Genomic DNA, 17661 nt, shown 5'->3' on the forward strand with positions numbered 1-17661 from the left:
AACCCGCAACTTTCACCAAAATCGAAGGTCTGACGAGGTGGTTTGCAAACAAACTGACCATCTTAGCGATAACAAACTAGAGGAACCACACGTGCGTAGCAGAAATAGCATAGGTTGAGTGAAGGAGACGTCTGGGAAAGAAATTAAAAGTTCGCTGGTTGAGCAAAAGATGGTTGAGTCTAGACCAAAACACCAGAGAAACATACAACAGCGGATACTCGCTAGTTGTCACTGACCCAACTATCAAGTCGCCTACTTGATCTGACTTGAAAGACCGCTCTCCTGTGGACAAGATACAATACTTGACACATTATTATCGTTTGCCGCAACGTTTCTATCGACGGACAATCCAAAGGGTCACACTTACACACGCGAATGTAGGGTAGCGCAGCCACAACGTCAATTAACGGGTAACTATGGGTCCGCTGTTAAGATCCGTGATTGGCCCGATTGCCGTGCACATCATACACACGCATGTGTAAGTGTGTAGAAAGGATAGTCCTCATGTGGTCGATTGATCAAAGTAAGTCGACAGCTTTCTTGTGGGAAGCAGGGTATTTTATATTACATTATAGTGTCTTGCTTTAGTCCTAAAATATTACTCATGCCAAATCATCTCTTATCGATCTTAATATAACATAGATATCTCATCACATTTACACCTCCACCATCCCACAACGAACCTGTTGAATCGCCTCCTGTCACTCATAAATAGTAATCAATATATACGCCTTTGTTTAACATCCATACTGAATCCCATAATCATTGCTCTGATATTGAATAGCCTGCATTTGTAGGGAGTCAGGATCAATCCTCGTACTCTTCTTTTGGCAATATCACCACCTCGCTCAGCCCGCAAATTTCCTAGATCTTGTTAGGTTCTAGACAAGTAAATGGTGATTGAAATTGAAATTTACCTTCCGTTTCCGTTTAAAATCTGTATAGAAAGAGTTCCAGATTATCCTTGCTGCACAGTCCTCAGCGCCATCTGACAAAGTCGTGCAGTTGGGCTGCGACTGGAGGCGAAGCTCCTCGTCCGTTTGTATCCATGGCTTAGGAAGCGGCCAATCAGAAAAATGGACGAGTTTGGCCTCGTTATAGGCAGCGGCAGGATCCCAAGGCTCAGTATCAGAGCCGAGATACCTGTTGTGATTATCCCCACGGAACTCACCCGTCAACAAATCATAGGGACGATGCGGGAGAACAAGGGCACTCTCGCGATAAAGGTAGTTCACTATCTCCATATCGTAGTCGTCCTCAGAGGCAGAATCCACCTTGGCCATGATGCGAGCAAATTCTGTTTCAGAAGGTTGAATAAGCATGACCTGAGATGAGAGGATTTCCTTCTCGGGGAACAGCCAGTAGGCCCTAGGCATAGCTACTGGTACTGGGGGCAAAAGGAATAGCTCATCCATATCTTGCAAGAGCATGGAATCAGAATCGATAGAAAGCACACGACTGTATTGGGTCTGGTTGAAAGCGAGGAGCTTTGTGAAAGAATCGGCCCAGGTATCTAAAGAAACGGCACTAGTTAGCCTGCTTCCTGGACAAGAATTATATCTGTGTGAAGTTATGAGAGAATTCGTTTACCATCTTTATTGTCCTTGTGCTGAATTGTAATGGGAACGAGCTTGACGTGATATTCATCACGAGCTTTGATGAGCAATTGGGTATCCACAGAACTGTCGTTGCTTGCCTCCAACATGTGAGAAGGATACATCATCACACGATCGGCACGACTGGAAAGGCGGTGCAATGACTCGAAGAACATGACTGAGTTGCAGAGATAGTCGCTATTGGTGACATATTGCGTGTAAGCGAAGCGCGACCAATCGACCTCGATCGAGCCATGGAATTTCAACGGCTTCTGGGGAAAAAATCCGTTATTTGAGAGGAGGAAAAAGACGAAGATGGTAAAAGCGAGTCCTGCTGCCCATCGGTATCGCTTCGACGCCATGAAGCTCGGCGGGAACAGAGGTGTCAGTTCTGCTAATAGTTTTGCCATTTGTCTTGGACGGCACAATAGCTGAGTTGTGGAAGCTAATTTCAAAGTATTCGATGGGGGGTTTTAATTATGAAGTAACTGTATTGCGCAAATGAGCAAGCAAACGCTGAGTGCGATTAGACTGTGTCCTGATAGACAGAGAGAGTGCGAGAGAGAGATAGGAGCCAGTCCTTATAGAATTATACAATATTGTCAGACAGAATGAAGCTTGAAGTCTAGATAATGAATGTTTGAATGGAAAATGAATAAGGAAAAGAGAAAATGAAAAAAGAAAAAATACGAGCGAGCCAACAGAGTCTGAGTGAAATTCAAAGCCAACTGCCGCCCAACAGAACGAATAAATGAATGCTTGCAGCGTAGTACCTAATTAAGAAAAGACCCTGGTAAGACATCTTGGTTAAGGCGCTTAGATATGAATTAACACTGCAAGATTTGTTATACCTCCTTAATCTGCCTAGTTGTGAGAAGAGACAATAAACGGTTCGCCAATCAGAGGAAGCCCTGGGTCCCTGGTCGATATTTTTATTTGCGGTGTTTCAGGGATTAAGACGTCCTAACAACCAACACAAACTCAATGTACCTGGTGTACATGGCGTGACTTATCACGTAAGGTGCTTCATTCCAGACAGACACACGATGCCTTCAGTTTTTTGTCCTCATCTGGATCGTTTATCTTCTCGTATGAGGAATATATGTTCGTGAAGCTATTGTAAGTTCGTTGTTCTATCTCTGTGCTGTTATAGAAGACACAGCCATGACCTTCCAGGCCCAACGAACGACCAGACCATCGTAATCGCTCTGTCGTTAGAGAGCACAGAGCCTTGCCTTTACAGAATTTCCCGGCCGGTCCAGAGATCAAGTTTGCAGTATGCATACTTCATTGTTGGTGACGCGGAGAGGCTTGCCAGGGCATGATGACTTTTTTGTTGGTACAATGAGTCTTCAAGCGGTAAAGACTCATTTCACATCCTTGGATACCTATCTATCTTATGCATGTTGGTTGTGCTCTTACAAGCCAAGTGGGTTGAGCTGAGCGCGTGAATCCACCATTGGCTAAATCATGCTACAACTGGGATTCCTCATCTCAGGACTGAGGACTCTGGGCTGGGACAGTTGGGACAGTTGGGTCTTGTTTGGGGTTCTTCGTCGAGTCTGCTCTGCTCCCACCGCTTTGCACGTTTTCCTCTTCCCCCGACTTCCTTCCATAGGCCGCTCTCCATATCTACATACCTCGGTTAGTCTACTTATACTCCTGAGCCCCTTTTGTGGTTACTCATATCCTTCTGTTCGTTCCTCCTCCTATCTAAACAAACCCTTTGACTATGCTGGCAACCCTTATAACACTTGCATTGGCATTGATAGCCACCATCTCGGCCGAAGAAACCCCCAGAGAGGTCAAATGGACAGACGATACGTTTGGACCGGACGGTCCTTGGCGTGCAGTCAGTATTCGGATGGGAAACGAAGAATCATCAATTGGCCTATATCCTGGCAGCGCTTGGGAGTCGTGGTTGATCCAAGATCGGTATTGCAGAAAGGGTACATGCTACGCGTCTAAAGCTGGTACCTACGACAACTCTTCCGGTACGCAAGGAGGTATTCAAATGCCTGCAGATCTCAGTGGCTTTATGCTTGGTTTGGACTTGAAAGGCAATCCAGCAACTCGACATTTGGACCGCATGTGGTTGAACGGGGCTATAGTGGAAAACGTGAGCCTTGCTCTTTTAGAGTCACAGAAGATCAAATATCCCGGGGGCCAGACATCGCCGTTCTTCGCTGGCTGTTTAAGTCTGGGTGGACGGCGGGCGATAAACCAGAGCTTCTCTCAAGACGATGGTCCAGCCATTAACGCAAGTCTCGTGCCAGGCTGGATGTGGGAACACGAATGGACAGGATCGAGCTCTTTCGGCATGCATATCGGATCGGTACAACCTGACCTATCTGGATCCTTATGGTTTGGGGGCTACGACCAGAATCGTGTTATCGGAGAAGTCCTCAGCATGAATGGAGGTCCGAGAGACGGGATTACACTTCGGGATATCGGTATCGACGTTATAGGAACCAAGTCTCCTTTCGAGTTCAACTCAAAAGACGGCCTACTTGCCAACGGAAACTCCTCTATTGGAGGTAGGCTCAAAGTCTTGGTTGATGGCTGCTCGCCCTACTTTACGCTGCCCAGGTCGACCTGCGATAGCATCGCCGCCCATCTCCCTGTCAAGTTCAACGAAGGTCTTGGCCTATACTTATGGGATACGAAGGCAGACAGATATAAGGAAATCATCAGCTCTGCCTCTGCCCTGAGCTTTTCATTCATCTCCAACTCAAACACCGATCCAATAAAGATCCGTGTCCCTTTTATGCACCTTAATCTAACCCTCTCGGCACCTCTGTCTGATAAGCCAACACCTTATTTCCCTTGCCATTCAAATGGCAATGGCCAGTATGTTTTAGGCCGTGCATTTCTTCAGGACGCCTTCGTTGGGGCCAACTGGCACCCCGACATCGATACCTGGTGGTTAGCCCAAGCCCCAGGCCCCAATATCCAGGCTACACCCAACGTTGTATCGATCGGAGAGAAAGACAAGACTGTGAGCAAGGGAGGGAATGACTGGAAGGTATCCTGGAGTGGAGTTTGGGATGACCAAGAAGCGCCCTCCAGTACCCCTACAGCCGATAGCACCGATAATAAGGGGGACAAAGGGGACAGTAAAGAGGACGACCAAGAGGACGATAATGTTGGAATGTCGGTTGGAGCCAAGGCTGGTATCGGTGCTGGTATTGCTGCCGCTGCCATAGCAGCCGGTGTAGGCGTCTTCTTGTGCTGGCGTCGACGTCGGAATCAGCCCCAAGAGGAGCCGACCGCAGAACCTGTGGAAACAGTTGATGCGTCAAAGTTGCCATGGATCGTCTCATACCCTCAAGAATTGCATAGCCAAGAAGTGCAGCAACCTTATCATCAAAGGTTCGAATTGCCTTCCTGAACCCGGGGTGGTTTCAATGAACGTCTTGACTTTCTTGTTTGTTTGCTTGTTTAGATCTTTTGCATTATATCTTAGCCATTATTCCCCCACTATCTCTTTATCTTCTCTTCCCTGATCCTTTGAATCAAATGGCAGGTCTTGGAGTATTTAGCAGCGCTTACTTTTTGATACCTCATTAATACATTCCCATGATGTTACACTGTGTGCTTAGGCGATCATTGTCCCATCTCATATTTTAGGCCAACGGAACTCCATTCACGGCCCTGAACGCGATGATTTCATAGACTTGTCATACATGAGCTAAAACATATGCCATATTCCAATAGTGCTGCAGGCTTAATGCCAAGCAAAAGCATTACATTACATATCACTCCCTGTTGATTCCATGCTTACCTCCTATCTTTAGTTTATATATATACCAAGTGTTATTTAACTGTATTTATCCTACTGCATTATCTTGCGACCTAATCCAATCTATTATTAACCTGCCAAGCTAGCCTCAGTCTGTTGACCTTTATAGTTTTTCTTAAAATACTAAAACCTTCCTTTTTTAAATTATCCTTTTTCCTTGCTTTAAGAGGTTGATAATAAAAAGGGTATTTAGCCTACTAAGGATAAGGGAAATATCTTCTTTATACTTATAAATTAAGGCTACTTATTTAATTAAATCTTAAGGTATAAGGTAATAATTATATAATCTGCTAAAACTTAATATTAAAGTTATTATATTAAAAAATATAATATATAATATCTTATCCCCTATTTATATTAATAATATATTAATATTATATTATCTTACTCATATACCATTAGCCTTACCTTATGTATTACTAGACTGGTATTTTAATATTAAACTATATATTTATAAAGTACACAGGATCTCGCATTTCCTACTTTCATTAGTCATACGTACTTAGTCAAGTGCAATACCGGCTTGTTGCGATAGCGTAGAGCTACCACCCTAGCACAAGTTAACCAAGGCTCCAATGACACAGCAATTCTTAATGGAAGCGAAGGAAAATGTTATGAATACCTGTGGTCAACCCCTTCACGAATTACACGGTATCTCGTGCTCTCTTACACAGTCTGATGTGTGTTGTGTAGGTTGGCAGTTGAAGAAGGACTCTTTTACAAACGTAGCTGTAATGGCTTCCCTTCAACTTGAGCCTAAATCAGGTACAGATGCTATGTCTCACCATAACCTTTAGTTTGCACCAGAAGGAGACACATATTCCTGTGCCTCCCATGTATGAGGTAGTTCAATAAGGTAAAGGCGGTTGTCACAGCCAAAAACACAAGGCCCACTGAGTTCAAGACAACAGTTTTGTGCACAACAAAGCCATATATAAAACATTGCAGAACCTGCTCAGCCTCTACACGGCCTGCTCACCCCCCTATTCGAAATTCTCACTAGTAGATTTTCTTTTCCCCTCCCTTGCCCAAAATGGTTACTCCCTCTTCTCCAACTGTTAATGAATCCTCTAGAACCACCAGAGATGAAGACAAGGGCAAGACCAAACCGCTTTTTGACGAGGTCGTTAGACTGGGCATGCTGTTTAAGACAGGCAGCCATCGTTGTCCAGAAGGCCAGAGCATTGTGCCACGTCAAGTCAGCTTCGACTCCATGCCAGAGTCTGGCCTCACAGACGAACAACTTGTCGAGGAGTTTGCGTCCATTGCTTTGAAGAGTAGTAACTCAAATCCCCCCAACTCTTTTGGGATTTCCCGACGCTACTATGTGCCCTGCTGCACTCGGGGCAGCCCTCTTGATACCACTACTGAACCAGAATATGGCGGAGTCTTTACGCCCGGGGGATGTCTCTCAAACACTGTTGCGCTTTTGGCTGCAAGAGAAAATATTTTCCTGGATCAGGTTTGAGAGGCATTCCAGTGCTGCCGAGCAAGATCCGTGTGTTGGTATTAAATATTGCAGAGAATTGCTCAATACACTCAGCCATGACCATGATATCCCTTGGCGAGGAGAATATCATACCCGTCCCCGTTGATGCTAACTTTCACATGGATCAAGAAGCTTTAAGGCGTATCATCGACCAAGAAAGGAATCTGGGGAACACCATAATGACCTGTGTTGCATATGCAGGTAATCCAACGAGTTTTAAAACCGACGATTTACATGGTCTAGCGCAGAAACCTCAAGAGCAAGGTATCTGGTTCCACGTTGATGCCTGTCATGGCAGCCAACTCGCCTTTTTAGAACAACATCGCTATAAGCTGCGAGGCATCGAAAAGGCAGATTCAATCACAATTGACCCCCAACAAACAATACAAATTCCCTACGACTGCTCTTTGGTCCTGTTTCGAGAGCCCAGTACCCAAGTCACCCTCTTGACCAATTCAGACTCAATCCCCAACGCGCAATGGCCATTAAGGGGGGACCAGCCCCTTTACTGGATCTAAGGCTTTCAATGCGTTGAAAGTCTGGTCCCTCATCAAACGTCATGGAAAGAACAGCCTGGGTAGGTTGGTTGACGAGAGACTAGATCTTACCAACGCGATCCAGTTGGAGGTCTAGCACCGGTCAAACCTCGTACTTTTGGGCGGAACCGATATCAACTCTTGCATGTTTATATACGTTCCCGCTAGTGTACAGCAATACTGCCTTGATCACAACATTCGATCAGGAATGACTGCAGCAACAGGGTCGATAAGTAAGTGATTGTCAAGCAGACATGTTGTGTCACTTGGGAGGAACTTCTTGAGGTGTTGGAGGATGGTAAGTTTCCCTGTGCCTGGGAAACCGTTCAAAACAACAATTTTACCGGGGGGCTTCTGTTCAGATAGCTCAGCATCAGAAATGCGATGACTTTGTAGACTTGTCATATCCCTGAGTGCTGTCCCAGCTGAGGTCTCTGTGTCATTTGAATTGGCGGTGTTGATATGAATGAATGGATCGAAGAAAAGTGTGACTTGAAGATAGAAGAACGTGTCACGCGGGCTGACTTTTTGATGTGAGTCACTGATGTATGATGTGAAGTTTGTAGGTCATGGCGTTACTGCAGGCTCAAAGTTGACCTTTCATCATCGTTTAACTTCACACAAAATCCGGTGCCGAAAACTCTTACATTCTTTTGCATTAACTACCTAGGTTGTATCTAAACTCTGAAGTAGTACAAGCAACCAAGGAGATGCTGCTCAAGTGTATCCATTACCGTTGCCGCACAAGGAAAATTTGTGACGGTGTCATCGTATGTCTATCTTGCATGGCGGTTTACTTTCTTCCTCCATAGTCCGAAAAGGCATTGTGGACTTGTATGCTCTTCCGCGTTTCCAATACTTGTACATCCAACGTCGCGTTCCCATCAACCATGCTGAATGTGGACATCCGCCCAATGTCATGCTTCCTTTCTCAAGTGACCAAGCTCATTTGGCCATCATCCAACTACCTTAGGTAGGCCAGCTGCTACCCTGAGACCTTACAACCATAAAACCAAATCCAAGGCAAAACAATACGTTGAGTGTCACTCACTCGTCGATTCCACGCTTCTCTCCTGTCTGTGGTCCCTGCGACAGTTTTTCCTGACCCTTCTGACTGGCGTAGAGTTTCTCAATTGTCTCATACTAATTGCCCAGAAGTTTCTTAAGATGACGTGGTTGGATCTGATCAAACTCCTCAAGGACTTGATCCCGTCATTTCTGCCACTCTTCCAACTTCACCCCCTGAGGTCGAGAAGTCTTGGTGACCACCAACGGATAGGGGTTCGTATCTCGGCGGGTTCGAATGCTGCACCCAACACCTGCTTCCTCGGGTACCTGATGAGCATGGTTGCGTCGAGGCTTGTTCATCGGGTACTCTTCAGACATCTTTGTATGGTGACGAAGAAAGGCGCTTACACGCTCGCAGTCGCTACAGTTGCAGGGAACACCGGCGAGGGCCCATGTCCAAGGCTTACGAGGCTCCGGACCAAGATAGTTGTCAATAATAGCATGAATGATGGCCGAGAAAAACTTCTTGTAGGTTGGAGTGCTCAAGGAAATGTTCTCCTTCTCGAGAAGTGGAATGATGGAACGTAGAAAGGGAAGCCATGTTAACTGGAGACTGGCATCTGAAAGTCCGTCAACCTGCTTGGTGATTTTCGACATGAATTGACCTGCAATATTGTTCGACTTTGTGCTGGCCTTCAGAAGTCCCGAGAAAAAGTCTCTTAAGTCGTTGTGCGTGACTGCATTCTCCAGCCTACGCTCAGCCCACATTTCCCTCTTTGTTGACTGCTCGTGAATTGTTGTCTGATGCTGTAGCATAGCAAAGTCCTGCGGGAAAGAGGATGAGAGGTATGAAATAGCTTAGGGGAGTAGCTTAGCTGAGCTGCCATTATGATTAACCAGCCTTTGTTGACTTTCATCCTTGCAGTGCGCCACACCGTAGAGCAAACGAGCCTCAAGGCGCCAGATGCAGGCACTTGCTGGCACTGGCAGAACAAAGAGCGTGTATTACATTGGATGAAAAGTAAAGTCGGTGAGAACAACGATTTCTAAGTGTAGAACCGCTTTCAGGAAATATGAGAACTGGTTAAACGGAAGGGTACTTTTCCAGCGATCGTTTAGTGTAACTGGTTTTCATAGCACCCCCCTCTCATATTAACTCCTTGAAGAACCTATCTAGCGTAGCCTTTCCATTATCTTTAGACAGGAAGCTATCTGGCTCTTTTGCACAATTTTCCTGCAAACACATGTACTTATTGGGGCCGATTTTTAGAGGCTTCTTAAACTCGAACATAGCGCTCAGATACGCCACCTTGAGTCCGCATTCCGAGCATAGATCCCGTTCCCCTTTATAAAACGCTGCGAGGCAAGGGCCTTCCCTGTAAAGAAGTCAGCTCCGTGAGCACATATTGAAACAAGCGGCCACTGACTCATCGGCAACACAAAGAAACACATGTGTCTCTGCCATTGACATGGCGAAATCTAGGGCTGCTTGTGGCCCTGGACTCTCTTCCCAAATGTCTTCATTGTAGCAGGCCATCGTGAGATCAGAAACATATTGCCGAAGAGAAGAGCGGCATGATGATGAGCAGTATGATTCTACTACTTGTTCTTTCAAGTGATACCCGTCATTCACCCACTGTCGACCGACGACGAAAGGGCAGTCAACGTCTGTTGAGAGAACTTGGCGGCATTCTTCGTTAACGGAATCGGGGATTGTGCCGTTCCATGGCTTGTAGGCGGTAGCCGAGTGAGTTGTGAGAGCGAGAAGTATGGACTTGGGGAGCAGGAATCGCATGGCTACTAGTAATCGGGAACATACGAAAACGATTGACATGTAAGAAGAGGGAATTTAAACTGAAAACGAGATCTATGGATTTATATCAATGCGTTGTTGGTCGGATGTCAAGATTACTGGATCGATCCACTCTTCATTTAAATTCTATACCAACGCTCCATGATGCTAACAACCAACAACCAACTCCCATGCTGACACAAACACTGCAACGAATCACAAATAAATAGACCGCTCAATCACCTCCTCCTCCACCACCACCGCCTCCTCCGCCATCACCACCACCGCTGCTTCCTCCACTATCTCCTCCTCCGCTTCCTCCACCCGAATCACTACTACAGCCTCCTCCACTACTGCTACCTCCATGATCTCCATGACCTCCGTAACCATGACTGTCACTCCCCGAGCCATCTTCTACTCCTCCCCATCCCCAATGGCCTCTATCCCTGTGCTCATGACTGTGACTATTGCCAACTGTGTCATCCGAGACTCCTCCATACATGTTTCCAACAGGGTAGTTTCCACCGTCAGTGGTAGGTGGGGCATGATATCTTCCCCATGGAGGTCCAGCAGAGCCCGCCTTATTTGCAGGTGTCTTCTGTATATGTGCTGGGGCCGTATAAGCGCGTCTTGGTATAGGTTCGTCAGGTGTTGGCTTTGACTTTTCAGTGTCTTTTTGCTTCTTTCGTCTTGGGAAATATTTGGTAAAAAGATCTTTAGGAGACATTGTGGTGGAATTGTGGTTATTGAGAATCAAGGGCGTGATGTTGGTCCTTTATATCTGTCAAGGCTCACTTATAAAACTGCCTCGGCTGTGTTGGTGCTAACTGAAATGGTATCTGTGGTGCCATCGTCCTCATCTTCAGCCAAGTCGGGCGTCTTGCAGCCCAGATGACTCGGCCGAAACCGAACCGTCTTACGAGCTTCGAATATTCTAACCAAATAGAGAAAGTAGCTTAAACAGAGCTCATGATACTTTTACAGTATTAACGTCTGAACTTTAAAAGTCGGTAGAGTAAGACAGGCGCGATAGGCTGAGATGAAGCTTATACTCGTAATTTAGTGAGCGCCAATATCGGTAATCCACGAGTTGTACTATGGAAGAGGAGTCCAGGGCAGAGCAGCAGAATGGAAGACTCTCCTCCCGTTGTCCTATCTCCTAAGAGCTCAAGGAGCTTTATGGTCCCGCCGTAGAGCATGGGTATATAAGTCACCTCAGATACCTTCTCCACTTCTAACCGCCCAGCTGATATCGACTTCTTACTCAGCCCCAGCGGCCTTGACAAGCCAGACAAAGCTGCTTGGTTTGGAAGAATGACGACACTTGATAGCTTCCTGTTAGCGAGGCTGATTTCGCAGGTTGCGTAATGTGAAGAGAGTGGTCTGTATGGCCCGGGGTAGCTTAGCAGTTTCGTTCATTGCCTTGATGTTAAACGGTACAAGAGGTGCCCCAATTGTGATACAAAGAACTCGAGTCTCTTATAACACCTGGTTCATACAAGATCATAACGTTCTATTCATAATCATCGACCTTATCGTTGGCCTTATAATTTCCTTTTATCGCAATTAATCTGGCCTTTGTTGGGCTTCAACCCTTCAATGTCATTCTATTGATACTGGTGGATATTATTTACTGCTGTTATGTTGTTAAGAATGCACTTGGCAGGGGCATTGGCGGGTTTGGGTGGATAAACAGAGCCTACCAGCTTAAGATGCATTTAACGAATTACAGAAGGTGTTGCCGGCATCTGTTTCCGCATAAGAACAAGAGCATGGGCTGTGACTGGAAAGCGCCTCACACAGCCTGATCTGAACAGGATAGGACCTCTAGCCGAATGCACTTCTTCGCACTTCAACCTCACCTCAACATCCAAGTCTACAGCGACATAATAACAAAAATGAGCAATTTATCGATACTGAATCTATCAAGCATAGTTTTCCGTTATTCTGGCCTTGTCGGAAATCTTGTAGCTATCTCTTCAGCAGCCCATGTTCCGCCAGGAAGTCCCCCCTTGCGGTACATATATGATCAGCTTCTTGCCCTCCAATCGGAACTACAAGATGGATTGCTTTCTTTACAGAAGCAAAGAACTGCACCTGTTGACAAAAACCTCACTACGATCCTGAATTGCGCGAGAGCGTGTGCAAGGGATTGTGGCACTCTTCTCAAGGCTGCCAAAACAAATCTAGAGAGAGAGACTCAACATGGGCAAGGGGGACAGTTTCTGCAGTTAGTTGATCATCTGTTTGTGCCTTTATATTTTGAGAACCTCCAAGACGCGATAGATGAGTATACGCGCCCCAGTACACATCACTTGGCGAAGTGAGTCAATCTAGTGTTGATTCTGTTAATCCATACTGACATTAATAGTGACATCGTACGGCATGTGGATGGCCAATTGGAAGACATTGAGAATCGGTTCAGCATTTCTCTCGGATGCAACGCTTTCGAAGAGCTCCAAAAGTCCACATGCCTTCTTCACGCTCAACTTAGTCAAAGTTCTTGCGGAACACAGGCTTGGGACGAAGTCTGTGACGGACTGCAACACGTCGTATCCAACCTTCGCCACCTACAGACGGCAGTCCCAATGCTTTACGCCCTCGACCATAGCGAGAGATCACTTCGCCAGGGTAGAATCTCGATGGCCCTAAAGGGAACATTCTCCTGGGTCTTTCAAGAGCAAACAGAGGATGCCACCAGTGCTCAATCTTCGTTGCGTCGCTGGCTTACTTCAGATCGAAGCCTTTTCTGGGTTACAGGCAAACCATGTTCCGGGAAATCTACATTGATGAAATTTGTTGCCGAACATCAGGATACCCGGAATTTACTGCAGAAATGGGCTGGGCATAGGGAGCTATTGATCGTCACCCACTACTTTGACGTCATGGGTCTACCAATCCAGAGATCATTTGAGGGACTTCTGAGATCTCTCGTATTTGGAATTATCAGTGCAAAGCCAAGTCTCTTGAAGAATTCGCCGTCGAGTCTTGTTTCAACATCGAACCCCCTGCCAGCAACCTTTAAATTCGGACACATATTTAGCTCCATAACAAAGAATGCTGTTCCAGTCAACATTTGTTTCTTCATCGATGGGCTGGATGAATATGAGGGCGATCGTGCAAGGCTGTTCCAACTGATAGAAGACATAACATGTCTCCCTTACGTCAAGATCATTGTCTCTAGCAGACCATGGGCTGCGTTTGAGAATTCGCTCGGCAGTTCTCTTGAAACGAAACTATCTATGGAAGAGGTCAATCGAGGCGATATCAGCAAATATATCGCATCTCACTTGGATAGAAGTCCTTTACAGAAGAATAAGAACTGTTCGAAGTACAAGGATCTTGATCTCGAGTCTCTCACTGCTCGAGCACAGGGTGACTTCCTCTGGGCAATTTTGGTAATTCATTTTCTCCTTGAGGATCCGTCTCCTTTGGTTGACGCCTGCAACCGAGCAGAAAACGTTCAAGAGACCCCTTGCAACTTATCAGGCCTAGCGAAGATTGTGGTAGAATCCTCGAACTCACAATCTTATGGGAAAGCTGCTGAATATCTGACAATCGTTTGCGAAGCAAGGCGATGCCTAGCAGCCGAAATTATCTTCTTTCATGACCACGACTTTGCCAATGATATGTACGCTTTTTTGACACCAACGAATCTTTTATCGCCCAATGACGAAGAAACAAAAGAGCTACACCGCCAGGTTCAACGTGACATCTTGCAGACATGTAAAGGACTGTTGGAAGTTGTCGATGGCCAAGTTGTGTTCGGGCATCGAGCTGTTTCGGAATTAATGCATTCTGAAGAATTTCGTAACCTTTTACTCACAAAAGTTCGGAAAGGTTTCGATCCTGATCTCTCAATCTTCAAAGCATCAGTTTCTTGGTTCAAGCGCAAACGTTTCAGGAGCGGCGAATTCGTCGACTTACAGCCCGAACCTGTAGCGGTCAGCTTAGCATATGTAAAGAGCCTTTCAAAATTTCATAAGAAACTAGGAAGCGCCTTGCCGGATTTTCAGGGTACAAACAATCAACCAGTTGACATATACTGGATGAGCAAGGCTGTCAACATCCGAGGAGGCTTTGACAACGTATGCAAACACGAAAGATGGCTGGATGTCGCCAAAGACTTGGGATATAGTGAGGATACTGCAACTTCAGTTTCAGACCCTCTCAAGATACTGTATAAGCGATGGCTTCATCCGTACGAAGAGCACCTGCACCAAAAGAAGCTAGAAGAACACGACCCTATGAGAGATATTGAAGACCTTGCTGAGAGCTTGAGGAACTGTCTTGAATCTGCACGCCGTTGCGACCAAAAGGAAAATACTGTCGCCACAACTTGGGCACTCCTTGACAACGTTGAAGAAAGTCTGTTGTCCATGATTGCGAGGAATCAATTCAACATATCGGATCTGTCTATGGCAAGGGGCATTTTCCGTCATCTGGTGATTGAATCTGGTGTCCAGAGATACATCGCGAACAAGCTTTGGATTGATCCGGTATATTGTGACAACAAATATTCACAGAAATATCGATCACCTCTGTGTTCTGCCCTTGGAGTGGCACCGCATAACCTTCATCCCGCGCATCTGAGTCTAGAGTCTATTGATAGATCGCTCGTCAAATCTCTTCTTGCTCTTGGGCATAAGCCAAATAAGTTTCACCATGCCGGGGAGACACCCTGGGTATCTTTTGTGAATACCCATGTTCCTGACACATTGTCCAATTCACCCCCATGGCTCGACGAAATAAACATCAGTTTGATAAATGAGATATCCATTTTCATGCTTGAACATGGAGCCAGGCCAGGAGACCATGTCGAACTTCTTGATAAGAAATCGAGGACGTGGAAAGTTCCAGTTTGGTTCAAGTTTCTCATAATGACCCATTGGGTACCAAAGTCTCAACAACATGTGTTCGAACGTGTTTTCAGTATGATGTTGGAGATTTCTTCAGTTGTTTCAGAGCCCAGAGCACTACTGGAACTCAAATCTGATGGCGAAACCTATGAATGGATTCCTTTTCCATTATGGACAATCTGCACTGACAATTTTGCACTACCTAACGTGTCAGGTTCTAGCCCATCTGATGCTGAATTTGTATTCAGGGTATTTATAGGAATTTGTGAAAAGAATTTGGATGACTTGGAAGTATCTGAAAGGTCTCGAAAATACCTTTCGAATTACTTCCTCCCAGAATACCCAGAGCTTGCAAGACAAATACTGATGCCCATTCCCGGAAGTGACTCCAGGACGATGGGTTTTACGACAATCAGCTCGTTACCGCGGGATATAAATACAGAGAGCATAAGTTGCCGGGATTATACGGTCGCGACTTCACTTGAGATTCCAGAAGGTATCGAGATGGGATCTCATAAAGATGCAGATTCCAGTGACATGAGGGTACAGATGAATGCATCCGTTGACGAGGCCGGCTCAATTCAGTCAATTGATGAGGACATTCAGTCATGCAACAGTAGCATTGCGCGAACCCCTGGTATCATCGCCGCTGAGCGCCAAATAAGTGACCTACTCTCTCGGCATCCAGATCTTCGCTTTATCCTTGATATATCCTCAGAATTCATGCCAAAGGAGAGACTCCAGCGCAACATTCGGAGGTCACTCAAACTTTTGTATCTGAAACTCAGAGAACATACCGAAAGAGACATTCAGATCCAGGTTTTGACGACTCGAATGCTCAAAGGGCGAGGCTCAAGGACAAGAATCTCAAAAAGAACCATTGATGATGAGTTAAAATTCTCACTTCCAAAGAATGACAACGAAGAAGAGATACGCCCGAGCTTCCGGAAGGATCGAGCTTATCTAAACAATTGGATCTTAAAAACGGAACTATCTGCGAGACCAGATGAGAAGCCCCAGCAGCCGGCAGATGAGGCTGATGATAAGAATCTGACAGAAAGTGACGACGACATGTGTGAAGAAAGAGAAAGTAATTCGGAAGAATTCCAAGCAGTTCAAGTCGCAGAAGAATTCCTCATGAATGGTCCTCCTTTCCAGGCGTTCTTGACGCATCTTGGACTCTCATTACTACCTGATACACTCAGACAAGTCATGCAATTAGCTTCCTGGGATACAATCAAACTGATTGATACCCCAACTGACGTTGCAATTTCTGATCGGATCAAATCTTCCGTGGAGGAGTTGACAGGCAGCCCCTGGCATTGGTGGCCGTTAAAATCACCAGAGGTACCTTTGCGAAGAGGCTACGTGCGAATGAACTGGCGTTGCGTGAGTTATCATGACCATACAGGATCTTTGATGTCACTTGCTGACCAGCAATAGCATTGTGGCAAGCCATCCTGGGTAGATATTACTCCTTCTCAAGCACGAGTTATTGAGAGAATGATCAAGAACCCTACCACGTTCGCTGAAGACCATTGCAAGGTCACTCATACCAGGCGAAATGCCTTCCAAAGGGTCACGGCATGGTTCAAATGGAACTCTGGAACCCTTTTGCCTGTTGCGACGCCAGTATCCCAAGACAGTCAACAACCGTCCGGTGTAGGCGGCAATAACCGAGTCCAACAGGGGGTGGCTACTATAGAACAGAACAACATCCCGCCTCTGACTATTGATGATCTGAGGATCTTATTCGGTGTACCCATGGGGCTTAAGACGCTACATGTGATCCCAATTCCGGTCAATCAACCAGACAGCAATGTCTTCCCACAATTGAAGGCCGAGTATAGAAGAATTCGAGGTCGATGGAGAGCTTGGTTCTCTTTCTGGCAGCTCAGTCACTGCAATTTCGTGAAGGTGAGTGCATGTCACTATGAAGTTTACACTCTCATATATCGCACGCCTCGTATTGATCTTCCAATGCCTACCAGTAACATATTCTGGTAATATTCATTGACAATTCATTAGTTTGAGAGCATTACCCGCAACATTGTTGTCGCTTGTGGTCAAGATCTGCCAAAAGCTAGCGACCTGGACTACGATTATACGCCAAAGCCACCTCAAGCATCAATACCACCTGTTCACCCACACGTCTTTGAAGCTGCTTTTAACAGCTGCATTGGGGGTAAATGTCGAAACCCCTCTCCTTTTCATGACTGCTACGAGTTTGAAGAAACGACTTACATAAAGCGAATTCCGAAGAAAAAGACACCACTTTCCCTGGGAGCGATTGACATCCCCATTTGGGGGCTCGAGGCCCGGCATTGCATCTCGTGCTTTCATGTTATAATATACCACTTGCTTATTCTTGTTCCTCCTTTTGTGTTGTGGGGATGGTGGATGAGTAGGCATCCCGATGACATACAGAGCGCATCTGTCCCCATGACTATTGTTTTGGCAATGATTTCCATGTTTTGGAGTGCTACTGGCATTATGAAGCAATTTCGTGGCGAGCCATAGTTCTGTGGGTGGGTAGATCTGAAGATTTATGCTGAACTTATGACTTACGGATATGGAGAC

At 45.9% G+C, this 17661-nt stretch overlaps 9 protein-coding genes across 9 annotated transcripts; 4 read left to right on the forward strand and 5 right to left on the reverse strand.

The window, feature by feature from the left end:
• Window positions 1-538: 538 nt before the first annotated feature.
• Window positions 539-2355, reverse strand: BKA55DRAFT_604029 (nucleotide-diphospho-sugar transferase). Its single transcript, XM_046196576.1, has 3 exons — window positions 1591-2355; window positions 918-1513; window positions 539-864 (listed from the first exon to the last, which is right to left on the reverse strand). The coding sequence occupies exons 1-3, from the start codon at window positions 2003-2005 to the stop codon at window positions 808-810; spliced, it is 1068 nt and encodes a 355-aa protein (XP_046054576.1). The 5' UTR covers window positions 2006-2355; the 3' UTR covers window positions 539-807.
• Window positions 2356-3327: 972 nt separating this feature from the next.
• BKA55DRAFT_589299 (uncharacterized protein) lies at window positions 3328-4986 on the forward strand (the record flags this gene model as incomplete). The annotated part of the gene is made up of 1 exon (XM_046194915.1): window positions 3328-4986. The coding sequence occupies one exon, from the start codon at window positions 3328-3330 to the stop codon at window positions 4984-4986; it is 1659 nt and encodes a 552-aa protein (XP_046054577.1).
• Window positions 4987-6414: 1428 nt separating this feature from the next.
• On the forward strand, window positions 6415-7258 carry BKA55DRAFT_553215 (uncharacterized protein). The gene has a single exon (XM_046191507.1). It carries the CDS (start codon window positions 6431-6433, stop codon window positions 6863-6865), a length of 435 nt encoding a protein of 144 aa, XP_046054578.1. The 5' UTR covers window positions 6415-6430; the 3' UTR covers window positions 6866-7258.
• Window positions 7259-7263: 5 nt separating this feature from the next.
• Window positions 7264-7891, reverse strand: BKA55DRAFT_553216 (uncharacterized protein). Its single transcript, XM_046191508.1, has one exon. It carries the CDS (start codon window positions 7825-7827, stop codon window positions 7612-7614), a length of 216 nt encoding a protein of 71 aa, XP_046054579.1. The 5' UTR covers window positions 7828-7891; the 3' UTR covers window positions 7264-7611.
• A 743-nt stretch (window positions 7892-8634) lies between these two features.
• Window positions 8635-9246, reverse strand: BKA55DRAFT_684042 (uncharacterized protein; the record flags this gene model as incomplete). The annotated part of the gene is made up of 1 exon (XM_046198581.1): window positions 8635-9246. The coding sequence occupies one exon, from the start codon at window positions 9244-9246 to the stop codon at window positions 8635-8637; it is 612 nt and encodes a 203-aa protein (XP_046054580.1).
• A 331-nt stretch (window positions 9247-9577) lies between these two features.
• Window positions 9578-10225, reverse strand: BKA55DRAFT_684043 (uncharacterized protein; the record flags this gene model as incomplete). Its single annotated transcript, XM_046198582.1, has 2 exons — window positions 9578-9806; window positions 9858-10225. 2 exons carry the CDS (start codon window positions 10223-10225, stop codon window positions 9578-9580), a joined length of 597 nt encoding a protein of 198 aa, XP_046054581.1.
• A 232-nt stretch (window positions 10226-10457) lies between these two features.
• Window positions 10458-10949, reverse strand: BKA55DRAFT_533568 (uncharacterized protein; the record flags this gene model as incomplete). The annotated part of the gene is made up of 1 exon (XM_046189490.1): window positions 10458-10949. One exon carries the CDS (start codon window positions 10947-10949, stop codon window positions 10458-10460), a length of 492 nt encoding a protein of 163 aa, XP_046054582.1.
• A 519-nt stretch (window positions 10950-11468) lies between these two features.
• On the forward strand, window positions 11469-12031 carry BKA55DRAFT_553219 (uncharacterized protein). Its single transcript, XM_046191509.1, has one exon. The coding sequence runs from the start codon at window positions 11610-11612 to the stop codon at window positions 11790-11792; it is 183 nt and encodes a 60-aa protein (XP_046054583.1). The 5' UTR covers window positions 11469-11609; the 3' UTR covers window positions 11793-12031.
• Window positions 12032-13107: 1076 nt separating this feature from the next.
• Window positions 13108-17601, forward strand: BKA55DRAFT_501116 (uncharacterized protein; the record flags this gene model as incomplete). Its single annotated transcript, XM_046186795.1, has 3 exons — window positions 13108-16470; window positions 16525-16998; window positions 17110-17601. The coding sequence occupies 3 exons, from the start codon at window positions 13108-13110 to the stop codon at window positions 17599-17601; spliced, it is 4329 nt and encodes a 1442-aa protein (XP_046054584.1).
• Between the last annotated feature and the right edge of the window lie 60 nt (window positions 17602-17661).

This window comes from Fusarium redolens (assembly GCF_020744475.1).
Source record: "Fusarium redolens strain MPI-CAGE-AT-0023 chromosome Unknown BKA55scaffold_2, whole genome shotgun sequence".
Taxonomy (NCBI): Eukaryota; Fungi; Ascomycota; class Sordariomycetes; order Hypocreales; family Nectriaceae; genus Fusarium; species Fusarium redolens.